This window comes from Simochromis diagramma, unplaced genomic scaffold (assembly GCF_900408965.1).
Source record: "Simochromis diagramma unplaced genomic scaffold, fSimDia1.1 OVJJ01000692.1, whole genome shotgun sequence".
Taxonomy (NCBI): domain Eukaryota; kingdom Metazoa; phylum Chordata; class Actinopteri; order Cichliformes; family Cichlidae; genus Simochromis; species Simochromis diagramma.
The window spans coordinates 1,339,906-1,355,781 of NW_024387485.1; the positions used below are offsets into that span (position 1 = coordinate 1,339,906).

General features: G+C 38.5%; 1 protein-coding gene across 14 annotated transcripts in view; it reads right to left on the bottom strand.

The window, feature by feature from the left end:
- ppfia1 (PTPRF interacting protein alpha 1) overlaps positions 1-14,814 on the bottom strand; it is a 41,499-nt gene extending 26,685 nt beyond the window's left edge. For 5 of the 14 annotated variants that reach the window (XM_040016712.1, XM_040016706.1, XM_040016709.1 and 2 more), the window contains exons 1-2: positions 13,709-14,812; positions 12,223-12,492 (exon numbers count right to left, since the gene is read on the bottom strand). In XM_040016712.1, the coding sequence (XP_039872646.1) occupies positions 12,223-12,492 (270 nt within the window). In that variant the 5' untranslated portion in view covers positions 13,709-14,812. Of the gene's footprint in view, positions 1-12,222; positions 12,493-13,708 lie in introns of those variants that run through there. The other 9 variants (XM_040016707.1, XM_040016702.1, XM_040016705.1 and 6 more) reach the window with 3 other exon arrangements.
- Positions 14,815-15,876: the final 1,062 nt, after the last annotated feature.

Genomic DNA, 15,876 nt, shown 5'->3' on the forward strand with positions numbered 1-15,876 from the left:
ATGTATGTGTTTGTACTTCACATATACAAACACACGCATAAACACAAACACATTCATATGTGTAGAATAGTCAACATCTTATAATGGCAGCTAGTTTCTAAGAGATGCACGGAACATCTCTTAGCTTTTTTTAGTTTCAACACTGACATCACCTCAGTATTTCAGACACACGTTCATTTGACCCAGTAACAACCTGGACCATACATCACACATATAAGATGAGATAAGACTTTAATGATCCCACGGCAGGGAAATTCTTGCATTACCTCAGCTCAGGTACAGATAGAAGGAAAATACAAAAAATACAAATAAACACATAGAAAATAAGTAAGATAATACACTATATACAACGGTTGCATACACTGTATGTGATTATGGATATGGTTGTGGAAATATGCAAGACATAAATTTAGCTATTCTACCACTACTATTCCTATGTAAGTAATAGATATCTATTTATGCTATATACCTAATCAAATCCTGTCCATTTACAGCAAATTAATATGTCACTGTATATGTTCCACAACAGATTATCAGACTCTAAAACTAATACTGCTCCTCTCTGGTGTATTTGTTCATTGCTAGTGTTAAGATGTCAGTTTAACACACTGTCTTCTGCGATGACGGTTTGTTTTGAAGCCAGCGCCATGACTGCATACCAAGCGCATTCCTTTCTTTCCTTGCCGGTGCCGACAAGCAGACAGCCATGTTTACGGCTTTAAAAAGAGCCACAGTTGGCAACCCCCTAGTTTCCACAAGTTATCTTAACGGCTTCACACTTATTTTTTAAATCTGCGGCAAAGTTTTATTAGAAACCTCTGCCTGCTGACAAGAGTATCTATCCTTTATAGATCTTTCTGGTATGAGAAGAAAATGAATGGACAGTCATACGCCTCAGTATATGTAATTGCAGAATGGAGCTTTTTTTAATCTTCCATCTTTCTGTGGTTCTCTTCCAACAAATATCCACTCACACAGACACAGCCACAGATACACACAAACACACAGAGCTTGTAAGGATTACATGCATGGTTGGACCGCTAAAGAATTTGCCATCCTGATTTTTTGCCCTGTAGCACAAGCACCCTGAGTAGTAAGACCTTCTTGCAATGCTTCTGAGGGTAGGAAGGTGGGGGGTGGGGGGTAGGAGGGCTGCTGGAACTGATGGTTCTTTTCAGTCACTACCACAACTATTCTCCCTTCCCTTCATTCCAGCCTCTGAGCTTTTCCAGCACTTGGCACAGATTTTGCTCAAAGGGTTAGTTTCCTATTGGCTAGAACCAGGGTCTTCACTTTCTGCTGGCCAATAAGAGACTGAAAGGCAGGCTCAGGGGTAATTACAGAGTTGCTTATTTCCTACATTCCACAGCAGAGGCTGAAGTTAGAGAAATATCAAGGTTGCGTATAAGCCATGTCTTAATTTATCATGCATTACCCCTTACCCATAGCATTCTTTAACTCATTTATACACAACATAAATAAATAAACAACATATTGACTCTGATACATGACAGACTGACAGAGTCACAGTGTAACTCACTAAGGTACAGGGAGCCTGAACCTATCATGCAACAAAACAAAAAAGAAAAACAAAAAATATCCAAACACCCTGAAATCTGACCTAGGCTGGAACCTTTAAAACACACACATATAAATAAATAAATCAACAAAAAAAATAGTATATGGGTAAGTTTTATGTTGCTTCTCAACAAGCACATCAATCTGAGCATATCAGTTGATTTCAACACCACCCTAGATCAGCTTTGACTCTGATGCTCTTGCGTACATCCTATTGGCAAATCTAATGTGATTTTTATCTTGCCCCTTCTGCAAATTACTCTGCAACTCATCATTTTTGCTATTCATGCCATTTCTCACCAATGTCACGTCTACTGTCACTAATGTATTCTCTGTTCTTCAAGGTGTTTTTGTTGCTTCCTGTATTTTGGCTGGTCATTTATGCATGTGGGCAGGGATGTGAGCCCTTCCTGTGTTAGGCTTTCCATGCACGCGCTTGAAGGGGCAGGGATGTCCCCAAACAGGCTTGACAATAAATATACTCAGATTTAAGCATGGTGCATTTTCTTCAATTTAGAAATAGTGTACCTAACACAAGCTTTTCAGGGAAAACCATACTCTGCACCACTGTTCCCTCTAAGCTGAGCACGTGAGCAATCGCGCACTGCTAACACAGTCTCCGCGCACAGAAAATCAGCAAAATAAAATAAATACATGTATTTACTTTAATTCCAATTCAGACTGGATTTTTTTTTTGTGCGCAGCGCAGAATTTCTGTGTGGGGAGACCATGTGAGCAATGCGCGATTGCTCACGCGCTCAGCTTAGAGGGAACATTGCTCTGCACCACACTCTCCACTTAAACGCCATTGTGAGAAAGAGTCATGTTTGGATTATAATACAATTAAAGATTTGGTTGATTCAGACACAGAGATAGGGCTGCTCAATTAATCGAATTTTAATCACGATTACGATCTGGGCTTTCAACGATCATTAAAAATGACTGAGCCAATTATTAGCCCCTCCCTCGTGCTTTACTCTCGCGCTGCTCCGTGTGGCAAATCGAGCGCACCTCTCTGCGTTTCGAACACGTGTCACAACAATTAAGAGCAGCGGTCTCCAACCTTTTTTGCGCCACGGACCGGTTTATGCCCGACAATATTTTCACGGACCGGCCTTTAAGGTGTCGCAGATAAATACAACAAAATAAAACCAGTACCGGTACCGAAAAAAAGAAGATTTATTCATAACACACGTGAAAAGACCCAGGAAAACCGAGTAAACGATAAAAACGATAACAAAATAACGCTGAAAACCGATAAAAACCCTGAAAACTATACATTTCACACCTGAGCCTCAACTCTCGCGGCCCGGTACCAAACGACTCACGGACCGGTCCGAGGCCCGGGGGTTGGGGACCGCTGATTAAGAGGACCCGAGGGAAGCTCGGAAAGCTAAGCAGAAGTTATTTGGAGAGGAGAGTGACTGCCATTGGTTGAAAAGAGAGGTAAAAAAAATCTTCAGTGGTGTGGAAACATTATGGGTTGGCGGAGTCAGACGTGGATCAAGTAGACATAGTGTGAAAACTTTGCAACAGTGTCGTAGCTGCACCACAGAGCAACACTGCAAAGTTCACTAAACACAGATGTTTACATTCTTCATTTATTTTTTACATTGCAAACATTTGCACTGTTATCAGTATTTGCACACTATTTTATATTATTTTTTGACAGTCTTTTAAAGTCATTATCCAATACATTGTTATTGTTAAATAAATATCGTCAAATAATTGAGATCTCAATTTCAGTGAAAATAATCGTGATTATCATTTTTGCCATAATCGAGCAGCCCTACACAGAGATTTAAAAAATGATTTGAGAAACTAATGTTTTTCTTAAGAAAAACAAAACATAATTTTCAGCATTAACATTATGCATTTATGTTTTTCCCTTTTATTTGGATTGTCTGTTTCATTTAGTATTTCATTATTCTTAGTAAGCTCTCCCACAGAAAAATTCCACCAACAGTATATAGTAAATATTCTTTTTGTGTGGCTTAGTGACATAAAATTTAAGATACTAAAAAAACATTATAGCGGACCAAAATGTGTCCAAGGTGTCAACTTGGAGAATATAAAGTATATTTTTAACATTAAATCTTTTAATTTCTCAGTGTTCATGCTCTAACTGCGAATGTAGCTCTGGCATCAGTGCACAAAGGAAGAAGATCAGGAAACAGTGAGACACAGTTATGTCAATACCAAAGACAAGAATGCACAGCACACTATGTGACAGAACACATGATAAAGCAAGCAGGAATTTTGTGGGCACTATGTTTCATGCTATACTAGAATGATACTGCAATAACCTGCCACTGAAAATAGTACCATAACACCTTGGTAGTGTTTCCCCACACACAGACTTCACTTAGGCGGACTGCCTAGCTGTCATAATGGCAGTCTCACCAGTTAGCAAAGGCCCTTCATGTCAAGTCAAGTACAAGTGTCCTAGCTGACCGTCCACAGCTTGTTGACAAAGCAGACACACGTATAATACATAACCAAAAGTCAGGGCATTGCAACTGCAAGCCAGCAAGTTTCTACAACGGTGTAGGAAACCAATTTTGTACTACATGTTAACATAAGTAAATAATAAACACACTAAATAGGAAATTTAAATTTTTATTTAAAAAGTCAGTAAAACTCAACTGCAGTATCCCGGACCTGTCAGACTGCCGTTCACCTCAGCTGTTAACATGGCTGCTGCAAAGAATCCTGAAGGAAGCTGTGTAACTTTGTGCTCCAACATTGGTTAGTGAAGCATTGCTTCTGTCCAATGACATGAGGATTTTCTGTTTGGTGACAGAAAATTGTTTTTATACACTGACTGTACAGAATCGAGCATTTGGATAGCGCTATTAATGTTACTTTGTGTAAAATTTCACCACTAGAGGTCAATAGATTCACGACTGCAGTCAACTAAATGTTATTGTCTTACATCTCTCAATGCAAGTGTATAACCCTAGCAACTATAGAACCAGCATGTTTTAAAATTTAAAATAAATGTCACTTTTCAACAATTTTTAGCTACAGTCAGTACTACACTAATAAAAATTGTATTAGCATATACATGAGAGGCATTGACAGTGGACAAGTTTAACCTTGCACATAATTTTGACAAACCATAGGAAATGCAGCAATGTTCCAAGAGCAACAGGTTAGCAAATGTGATGATAACGTAATCCATCAAGCCATCCATGCTTCATTTTGTGAAATGAAAACTGGGGGTGAATGAACGAATGGGTCAATAAGACATGCCGTATAAAGCGCTTTGAGCGCTCAAGCAGAACAAAAGGGTACTATATAAGAAATAGTACATCGGGTGCCTAAAGTATAATGACAATGCAAGTTGTAAGTAGGGCTGGGCACTGAGGATTGTTTTAAACTGGTACCAGTTGCAAACGGTTCAGCACAAATAAGAACCTAGACAACCAGTGTTGCTACCATTAGGTATCTAAAGATGATCACTCCACCAAACTTAAATCTCAGTATAGGTCCGCTCCTCCGATACATTTAACAGTTCACTCCTAGATATAATTTACCCATCAAATGTTTATGTAGCTAGAATACATCACTCCTTTAAGTCACCAGCAAGATGTAATTATGTTATCTATCACACTTGTTAACTTTTTGCTCTTGGAAGAGGTCAGTACTTCCATTAGAAACAAATAAAATAGATTTGTGTAAATTGTAGAGGCAAGTGAACTAACAGTCTGTGGTAAGCTGCAGCCAGTGCTCTATTTAAGGCTAACAAATATACACCAGACAAGAAATAAGAGACCCCATGTTGGAGATAGTCAATGTAAAGTGAAAAGATAACGTAATAACAATGACTCCTGTTATTTTCAGCACAATCAAAACATTTGCATTAAAGGACAAAAACTGTTTATCAGACCACCTGTTCAACTAGCTTTAACATGTAGAAAATCAACCTTTCACCTACTCCCATCCGCCGATGTCATGTTTCATACAATAACAGTACACTTTCGAGGCTGACATGAATTGTTAAAAACTAGCTTAAACTATTTGATTTGTGTCTTCAAATGTGGTGTATTCTTGTATAGGCTGTGATAGGAACCGCTATCCTCTCTGTCTAGTACTTGGAGACAGCCCATGTTTTTTTTATTGCTCTCTTCAACTGGACAAAGCATGGAGACAAGGCCATGTCTAAATTGTGAAGCCTTCTATCGTCCCTAGAGGCTGTTTTATACAACAAAAAGACAGTCTAACTGCAGCTATTCTAAGCTACACACGGGTACTCATTTTAAACTTTCATAACAACCTTACACTTTTTAAGAGCCCACAGTGCATGACAATAATTGCTACATTTGTTTTCTGTCCAGTCAGCAGACTGATGCTCTTGAGACTGATCAGAACAGGCCTGCCTTCTACATAATGACTTTAGCTGCTCTTAAAAGCTTATAGGTGCTGAAATGTGACACTGTGCACCGGGCATCTGTTCTCCTAAACGGGGACCCACCATCAAACCTAATTAGACACCACAATAGCTCTGTACAGAGTTGCTAAGCCTGCTACCAAAAAACAAAACAAACAGACAAAAAACCCCACATCAATAGAGAAGAAATCAATTGATTAAAAGAAGGAGAAATTTTTCATTTTTACTCTTCTTTTATGTTACATTTGTGATACAAGTGCATGCAAAGATTCTTGAACAATTATAGATTTATTTAATAAGGGTATATTAATAAAATTGTGAATGCATTATTTAAATGTGCTATATTTTTCCTGCTTCCTTCTAATGCATTTTAAGTGAAAACATTTTTTTTTGTTTGTCTGTTTTTTTAAATGCTTCCACTGCCGACCCAACTGCCAAAATTACATGTACTGGTGCTGCACTGCACCATTTTATGGCTTTTTCCTAAAAATTGCTATGGCACCTATTATTGATGTCAGCAATTGCTCAGTTGTTGCTTCAACAGGTCTATAGGAAAAGACTCAGCTATACATTCTTCACAGGAGAACTACAAAATGAACTAGATCTATAGAATAGAAGTGCTAGCAGCAGTTTGGAAAAGCACTTAAACAATACTTGTGTGCAATAGGTGTAGATACTGCAGTTGTTCTGGCTTTTTGAAATACAGGGGCTGGAATGATTAATAACAAAATAAAGTGCTGTCTGCTCAGTTATAAAGGTACCATCCATTTCTTTCTTTTTTGTGTGATTTATTAATAAACCGTAATAAAATATTCAAAAGAAGGGAAAAATACCCAGGTTTTTCTAAACGAACTGCTCATTGGTTTCCTTTTTCAAAACTGCAATGCTTTAAAGTTTAACTGCAGACAACGTCTGTTAAAACGATGAGAAAAAACAAAAAAACAAAACAGAAAAAAAACCCCAAACCAATTGAATGTATTTATATGCCATGTTAAATGCAAATATATACAAACACTCAATACTTTGGGACAGTATTTTATCTCCTGGATGATGAAGGTTTGGTGTGTTTTCGTTTGTATGTGTTTGTTTCTGCGAGTTTAAGTGTACCATGATTGCTTGTATTTTACTTTCAATCTGAAAAATGTTAGGTAAGCCTTGAAATAAAAAGCAACAACAAGCCTTGGTAGCAACAACAGCAATCAAGCATTTGCGATAACTGGCAATGGGTCTTTTATAGTGCTGTGGAGGAATTTTGGCCCACTCATCTTTGCAGAACTGTTGTAATTCAGCCACATTGGAGGGTTTCCAAGCCAGCGTTTATCTTCACTGATGCATTATCAATCTTTTTGTTGAAAAACTGGGGCTGCGTCAGTTAATGCTCCCAAATTTTTTTTATTCACACACCGCACCAAAGTACCTTTCTATTACAGTTCTGTGTCGTAAACGAGGGTGAAACTCTTGAGTGTCCATGGTAACAGTGGCGCATTGCAGAGACTTGTTTAAAACGAAGCAAAAAAATTTGTGTCAACAATTTTCTACAATTGAATTCCTCAAGGAATCAGTTCAGCCCTAGTGAACACCATGGGTGAAAAGTCATTTTATTAAATTTACACATTCCATGTGTTTGCAAATAGATTTAAACAAAAAGATGAGCTAAAGAACAGGTTTACTCACATGACGCTGTAGAGAAGTGCATCTCATTTAAAATCTTCTTAACACATTTAAAAAAAAAAAAACACTAAAAATGGAGCATAAACCAAATGTTTATAATAAATTCCTTTAGGGTTGTCCAATATCACAAAACATAAGGAATGACAATATTAAAATGTCTATCAAATTATATTGTAGTCTATTGCTTATTTCGTGGTGCGCAAAATACACTTCTTATTGAAATATTCTTTCATTGCTATTTGCAGTAGTCACCATGGCAACCCAGAAGGACCAGCTAAAACAACTTGAGGCATTTGCTCCAAAATGAGGAGCTACACCTCTGTAACAAAGTCTGATATGGACCAGAAAACTACTGTCCAAATGATCCTGCAAACTGGGCACCAGCACAACAAACCACCTCTGCAACCTACAGAAGAATCGCATGAAAGAGTTTCAAGAGAGTTTAAGAATGTGAAGCAAAAAAGAAGCCATCTATTCAACAGTTGAATATTAACCAGAGTTGGACCTTTCAACAGGAAAATGATCTTAAGCACACTGAGAAATGGCTGAAAAAGAAAAAATGAATGAAATATTTGAATCCATTTAAATGTAGAGGAATTTGAAACCAGTATTGCCTACAAAACATACCAAATGTATGCATGTATGTAAAGCAATATCCATTTAAAACAACAACAACAAAAAACCATTCTAGATAATTAATATAAATAGGCTGGTAAAGCTTTAAGAATAAAGCAACTGGCCTTTAAAACTAAACTACATAAAAAAAAAAAAAAAAAGCACTCTTCTCCATTCGTGTCCGTTTCCTTTTAATCTATTAATTCAGCTCACATTTGGCCAAAAGCAACACTTGCACTCTGTCACTTTCTTGTCACTATGTGTAACAAGCCAGCCTTTGTCTCTGTGTCTTACTACTGAGCACTCTCAATTCATGCCTTTGTAGCACTGACCAGAACAGAAAATTTGGTCACTGGTCTTTTAAAAACAGGAAGCACAATATCACCATGGGTGTTATGATTTCAAAGAGATGGATGAAGCCTAACAACAAGGACAAAATTTGACATGTGCTAAGTGAAAATATTATTTATTTTTTTAACCATCCATCCATTTTCTCCCGCTTATCCTTATCAGAGTAGCCTGGGGCTGGAGCTTATTCCAGCTACCATAGGGCGAGAGTTGGGCTACACCCTGGGCAGGTTCATCAGTCTGTTACTAACAGTAGCTTGTAGTCTGGGTGTAATCAGGCCTGAGTGTGGTTAGGGAAATTAAGGTCATCTTTTTGGAAACGTTTGGCTAGGTTTCTTCCCCCTTAATAGACAAAATCATCATTTCAAAATACTGGTGGATGCCAGTGCTACCCCTCAGCCTCCTAGCAAACACACCTATGGTATACATTTGAAATTGTGTTCACAAGATTTTCAGAAAACTTTACCTCTGACCTTGAGGTCGAGGTCACTGAGATTCAAACTTGTTTGAGACTTTTAGTAGATGCACCTGTGGTATCACAATCCTACGTCGCCTCGTTCTCATGTTCACAAATTTGGACGTCCACACTGCCCGACATTCAACCGACATTCGTCAGTCCAACAAACGACATAGGCGATATATTTGCGCAGGTGACTTTTTGAAGGGCGGAGCAATGTAATCATGCAAGGACTGATTTGCACATTTTGATTTTATAAGTTTTGTTTGGAGGGAATATTTTACCTTCTCTTCTTGTTTGTTTCAGTATTAATATAGCTACTTTTTGGATTACTCATTCATTTATTTGAGATGCGCCAAATCACACAAAAGACTTAACATTACGTCTGAGATTTTTTTTAATGTTCAGTGGAAGAAACATTTTGATGTTTAACTTACTTCTTGTTTAATTTTGCATTTGTTGTTTGGAACAGCCTATAAACACGGTTATAGTGGAAAAAAGAAGCCAGTTTCTCTGCGTTTCCCTCCCTACCATTGCGGGTTTTTTAATTAAAATAAAATGTTTTTGTTTTTTTCTGAACATAGGCAATAAAACAGCGCTATTATGTTTTTTCCCGCCGACTGCTTTTTTTTAAGCTTTAACCAACATTATTACAAAACTTACTGATGGGCAAATAAACAGATAAATCGCTCAGTAAAGACAATCGGTGAGAGGCTCAGCCTATCGTCGATAGTCAATATATTCGTCCAGTCGCCCAACCTTAATTTCCGCCCCGCGGATTGACGACACTACCACATCAACCTTTTCTGCCTGAGGGGCAAAGACTCAATTTTTTATATAAAAGGATCATCGTTGACTGATATTAAAATTTGTTTGATGACCTGAATAAGAATGGGTATCGTTAGGTTTTATCCGATACCGGTGCCAAACCGGTACTTTTGAAACGGTGCCAGTGCTTAAACGGTGCTCGAACCAGTGCTTAAAGAATGGAGAACACAAACTTTGTCCAAAAACCTCTTATGTTTTTATTTTTAGCACTCTTTTTTTCTGCAAAATAATAATCAAGTTAGCCTTTTCTGTTAATACAACATACCTCCTTTGGTTGGAACCGGTGCTTAAAAAATGGAAAACACAAACTTTGTCCAAAAACCAAAACGATTTTTTGCTAGCTGGGATGCTAACGGAGAGGGATACAAGTTAGTTGGTTTGCTAGTCTCGGCCGAAGAAGAGTGGTGTTAGCTGGTGTGCTAAATCGTGCAGACAAGACCGCCTTACCGGAGGTAAGTGGTATGACGTCCAATCTACGGTGAAGATCTGGGTTCAGGAGAGACGAGCGAAGGTAGCTAGCGCCCGTTGGGGGGAAAAAAAGCTAACACTCCTGTCTGTGGACAGTTAAGCTAGCCAGCCTACGAAGGTTTAGATATGCAGAGATATCGCTGCGAGAAGAGGTTTTTGAATAACGACTATGTAAAAGTGCAAGGGTGGGCGGCTCTACGCGACATGGTTGTCATGATCATCATTCAATCAGGATTGGCGGAATGAGATAAATGCTTCTGAGGAACATGCAAGGAGGGGTATCCCATAGTGACATCGAAACGAATGTTAGGAATGAGAACTGCATGCACCACAGAGCCACGGCTCAGTGTCTGAGTGTCTAAATGAGTCTCACAGGCCTAAATGTGCACTTGAGCCCATTTATAATTCTTAACATTTGTTTATCTTGCTTACCTTGTTTATCTTGGACTTTTTACTGTATTTTCATAAGTTGTATAGTTTTTTCCTACTGCTTAAAATACTCCCTAATGACCATTTATACTACAAAGTAATTAAGCAATAAACAATTAAATGATAGAAATGTTTTCCATTTTTCACTTTCTACTATAACAATGGGTTGTTTGTTTTTTTACAACTACAGTAACAAAACAAAACAAAAAACAAAACTGGACAGTGGAAAATAAGCTTCCAGAACCTTTCTATAATTTTACACATTTCAGTCCAAAGAGTCGTACTAACAGATTTCTTTCTTTGTCAAAGCAGCTTTTACTTTATCATGTAGTGAACAGTTAAACATGTCACTTCTTTACACTGACAGAAAGGACGTTTCACTGGTCTGGCCCCCTTAAGATCAAAGTGGGCTGTATGTGTCCCAAATTGTAAAATGAGTTTGAGACCTCTGTTCTCTACTGTCCGTGTGTGGAAAAAAATACACCTGGCATCAGGAAAGAAGGCAAGCTGTTGGAGGCAGTGTGACGCTTTAAGGAAGAGAAAAAAAAGCTGTATAGGTCAACAGGACAATAATAACTACAATCAAATAAATATATTCTTGTTGTCCGCCCAATTTGTTTGCACTCAGTTTGAGTTATTAGGACGCTGTGCAGTAAGACCACTAGTTTGTCCTTTTTACCCTCTCAATCCTAGGCGTCACAGACAGACAGCTGAAAACCGCACAGCCAAACGATCATTCCTGTTATACTTCTTTGAAGTCCAACTGACACCTATTGTCTGGAGCGCATGTGTAGTTGGTGCATTATAATGTAAATTCACTGTGAACAAGACTACCTGGTCTCAAAATACAGGTAGGCACATGGACATCCACACGGACCCTATTAGACTTGTGGATGCTGAAACATGTTAGGCTGTAGTAAAATCTTCCAAAGTAGTAATACACCGAACATAACAGTGAGAGAAAGAGAGCAACTTTGTCAGCTTTTCAGTTGTGTCTTCTTACTTGACTATTTGTGGTTACATTATGAACTACTGAAAAAAAATAAAAACTATTCGATTCCTCTACACAATGTAAGTTCCTCCTCTAGCAACCTGCCTTCTGCTGCCAAAGTGGTTTAGTAAGCAGCATACACCTGAGCTGAATTAACTGGCCATAGGCTCATTGTTATTGATATCCAATCCAGCTTTTCGAGTTACCATCTGGCAGAAAGCCAATCCAAATATTGGTGCATTGCTAGTTCAAATCTCATTGTAACATACAATCCAGAAGTCATACAATTCCCCAAACCAAACCACTCTCTGTACTATTTCTTCCAGTAAAGGCTTAGTCTCAGGCAAAAACTGTAGAATGGCAAACACTGAATTTCTTTAAGAATTAATCTACCTGGACTAAGAATAGGATTTTCCTTTAAGAAAAAAGGTCTCTCTCACTTACCTGTGGCAAAGCAGTGTTCAGCTGTCTCTGTAGTGAGTCCCTTTCATGGCTAACTTCATGCAGTTTGCTCTGGGTCAGGCCCAGATTCTCTTGAGTCTCTCTCAGGGTCTCAAGAAGACGATCTCGCTCTTCCAGCATAGACACCATCAACGACTCAAAGTGACCCTCTGAGTCAGATTGAAGTGGTGAACCGGAACCTCGACGGCCTCCGCCATTTCCACCACCAGGGCCTTCGGCCTCACTGATGGTGGGCATCACCTCGCACATCATCTGCAACAATAAAGAACAGGAGAAACAAGGACCTCCGTCACTGTCACGTCAATAAAGCAAAAAAGTCAAAAAGCATTTTGTGTTAAAACAGAATACCAAAACCACTTTGAAGAACACCAAAGAAAAAAACAAACAAACAAACAAACAAAAAAAACCCCCACACACACAGAGATCCTATATTAACAAAATTATTAACAAACTGAGATATAAGATTAGACAGTGGGCAAGTCTGAAAGTCCTCATGAGGGGTAATTTAATCTCCATAGTTTAAATTAACCTTCACAGTAGCTTTTTGACTAACAAAAGGGACAACAAAGACCAAAATCAGTTGAATCTAGTTGACTTACTGTAATGGTTAACTAGTTTGTGCTGATAGTAGTCTATAGAAAAACAATTACGTTAACCCATTCTAGTTAAATTTACTAAAAAGCTGAGAAGGTCTGGGTAATAAGGCCGCTCTCCATATCAAGCGGCTCAAGTCCTGTAGACAGGCTCCTGGACAGAAAACCAGGAGTCATGTGAGTTGGATATAACCAACCTAAAAGGAACAACAACTTCCAATAGGGAACAAGTAGCAGCTAGGTACACCAAAATCTCAAAAACAGTCAACTGCACTTTCCTATAACTGAGGGAAACCATTCTTGATACGTGCCAATTATTTAGAACAAATCTACCTACTAGACCCTTGCAAAGCGAAACGCAAAATCCAAACTAAGGCTTTTTATTGAGGTCAAGCCCCTCTGGATAAACCATGTTTAAGAGGGGGATGGTCACATTGAGGATCTTTGTAAAGGTAGTGACAGATGGCGGGGGGGCACTACCGATACCTACTGCACCATGCATCAAAAACTACAGGATGACAAGTGGAAGTAGAGGACTTTGGCTGACTTACAGAGGAGCGATTCTCGATGCTTTTTCTTTTTTGCAGAGGTGAAGATAAGGGCTAGCTGGGTAGTAAATGAGGTATAGCAAACGATTAAGGGGGCCACCAATTGTTAAAGTAATTACAAATCTATTCAAAGTATTTTTGTATTTTGCATTTTGTAAATTATTATTTTTAATGAAGAACTAGGTCCCCATCAAGAGGATGGCTGGAAGCCGAAATGCATCGACAGTATAGTGCTTGCCCATTGTAATGCTATCAGATACGTCTGGGAGTTAGGTTAAACCCTACAATTGTTTTCTCAAGTATTTTCGTGTTAAAGTTCTTTCTCACCTTCAAAGAATATTATTACTCCAAGTTCCTTCGTAAATCCAGGTTATGTTATGACGAAGTAAACGTCAACAAGTCCAGCTAACTCCAACTGTGGATTAGAGCCTTGTCAAGCTTTACAAGTATCCAGAGTCATTCAAAACAGAAATTCCATTCAGAGGCAGGGATGCATTAAGGCAGTGAAAGGGTCCTCTTGGTGGAAAAAAAAAAGAAAAAAAGAGAGATCATTTCAGAAAAGGCCTCAAAGCGACACTCGCATAAAGTGAGCAGGGGGCAGTATTCCAAGTTTGACTGGCTAACTCTGCGCTAGCCACCAAGCACTAAGTAAGCTGGTGATTCGGTGATTGCATATCTGGATTGTGGAACGAAGCGTTCATTTTTGCATCTCAAAACGAACGACCATCCTCAGATATAAAGTTTGACTCATATATAACTAGTGAACATTAACTGATACAGTTAAGTGACGTGAAAAAAATAAGCAGCCGTAGTCGGTTTAGCTCATTTGAAACAGGATTCTTTGGCTTAAAGACAGTTTAAAGTCGACAACTAGCCAATGTTAGCTACTAGCCAGCTAGGAAGCTAATGTTTGCTGCTCTATTTTAGCTTAAAAACGTCAGGCAGTCATTGAAGCATTAACATAAAAGTACACAACATGATAAAATCTATCATAAAAGTTTCTTACACTATCTAAAATGCTAAAATCCTGAAATGAGTCTTAAAAGCTCTGTTAAAAATTATTCATTTATCAAGTAGCGTTAGCATCAGCTAACGTTAGCCTCCCGTCGATTCCGTGGAGTCGCGTCACCACATCACGGCACCAGCTAGGAAACTTCCAGCTAACATTCAACGTTAGCAGCGTTTCAGTCTGTTTAGGAAATCCAGACCATTTATAAAAACATATATTCCCTTTGTTTCCGCCCGTTTTCCCGGCGTTATGTCAGTATTTCCACCAAAAAGGTCCGTTGGTCCGGTCCTTCCCTGTCGCCACTGCCTGCCAGCTTCGGCAGTCGGGACAGCCAATGGTGGGCTAAGTGTCGCTTGCACTTAGCCTGCCAGTCTACGGGAAGAGAGCGCTTCCCAGGTTGGCAACAGGAGGAAGTGGAGAAGTAGCAGTACGTTCAGTTCCTGTAGGGATATAAGCTTACACTTGTGTATTGAAAAGACAGAGACAAAGCACGACTTTTCCATCAACAATACCCGTTATTTCTTTAAATTTACAGGTTACAATATCTCGGATGTATGTCTGTGAAGGTTCTCGGATGTCTCACCGTTCGGCTAATATCAAACAGGCTATTTTACCATAGTTTGTATTCTGATATGTTTTAAATACACATGTAACTTACATTTAACATTTTATATTGTATTTTGTCTATGTTTTGCTTGTAGAACCAATAATAATAATAATAACAATAATAACAATAATAAAACTTAACTATGATTAAGAGGAACATTTAACAGTTTGATTTAAAAGGCCCGAGGTAATCTTAACCGAATTCAGCCATTATAATTTATAATGTAACTTGTGGAAGAAGGTATCGAAGAGCCAAACGTTTTTGTTTTTTTCCAAATAATTTCTTTAGTTCACTCTTTGGCCCACATTCAGTTGTCACTGGTAAACCAAGCTCTCGCAATAAAGAGAACATTTACGCCCTCTTGTGACGGATCAACACAAGTTTTGTATTCATTTATTTTGTAAATTTTGATGTGATATTTTGAGAATTTATTTTTTACAGAAGTTCACTAGAAAATGTTTGAGGTATAACTTTAATGCATTTTAATAAATAATGGACAATTTGACAGGTCTGAGGTTTAAAACATGGCAGTGAGTCCTTTTGTGATGTATAGTTTGGCAGGTAAATGCAAGACAGAATATGTGTGTGAATAAGAGGGAGACAGGTGCAACTGACAAAAAGACATGAGGCTTAATTGGAGTTGGCAGAGCTGGAGATGTAGAGATTTTCATTGCACACCACAGAATCAATCTGTTCCATTCCAGGCCTGTACAAGGTTGGAATGGGGTACAAGAACATCAGTAAGGTGTTCTTGGTGAGGTGACAATTCAAGACCCTCGGTTTCCCGGTTGTAATTCCTTCATTATCAGTATCTCTTCTTCAAGATGTATTAGCTCCAGTTGGCGTAGTATGACATGCCTTGTCGTCACTATTATTTAA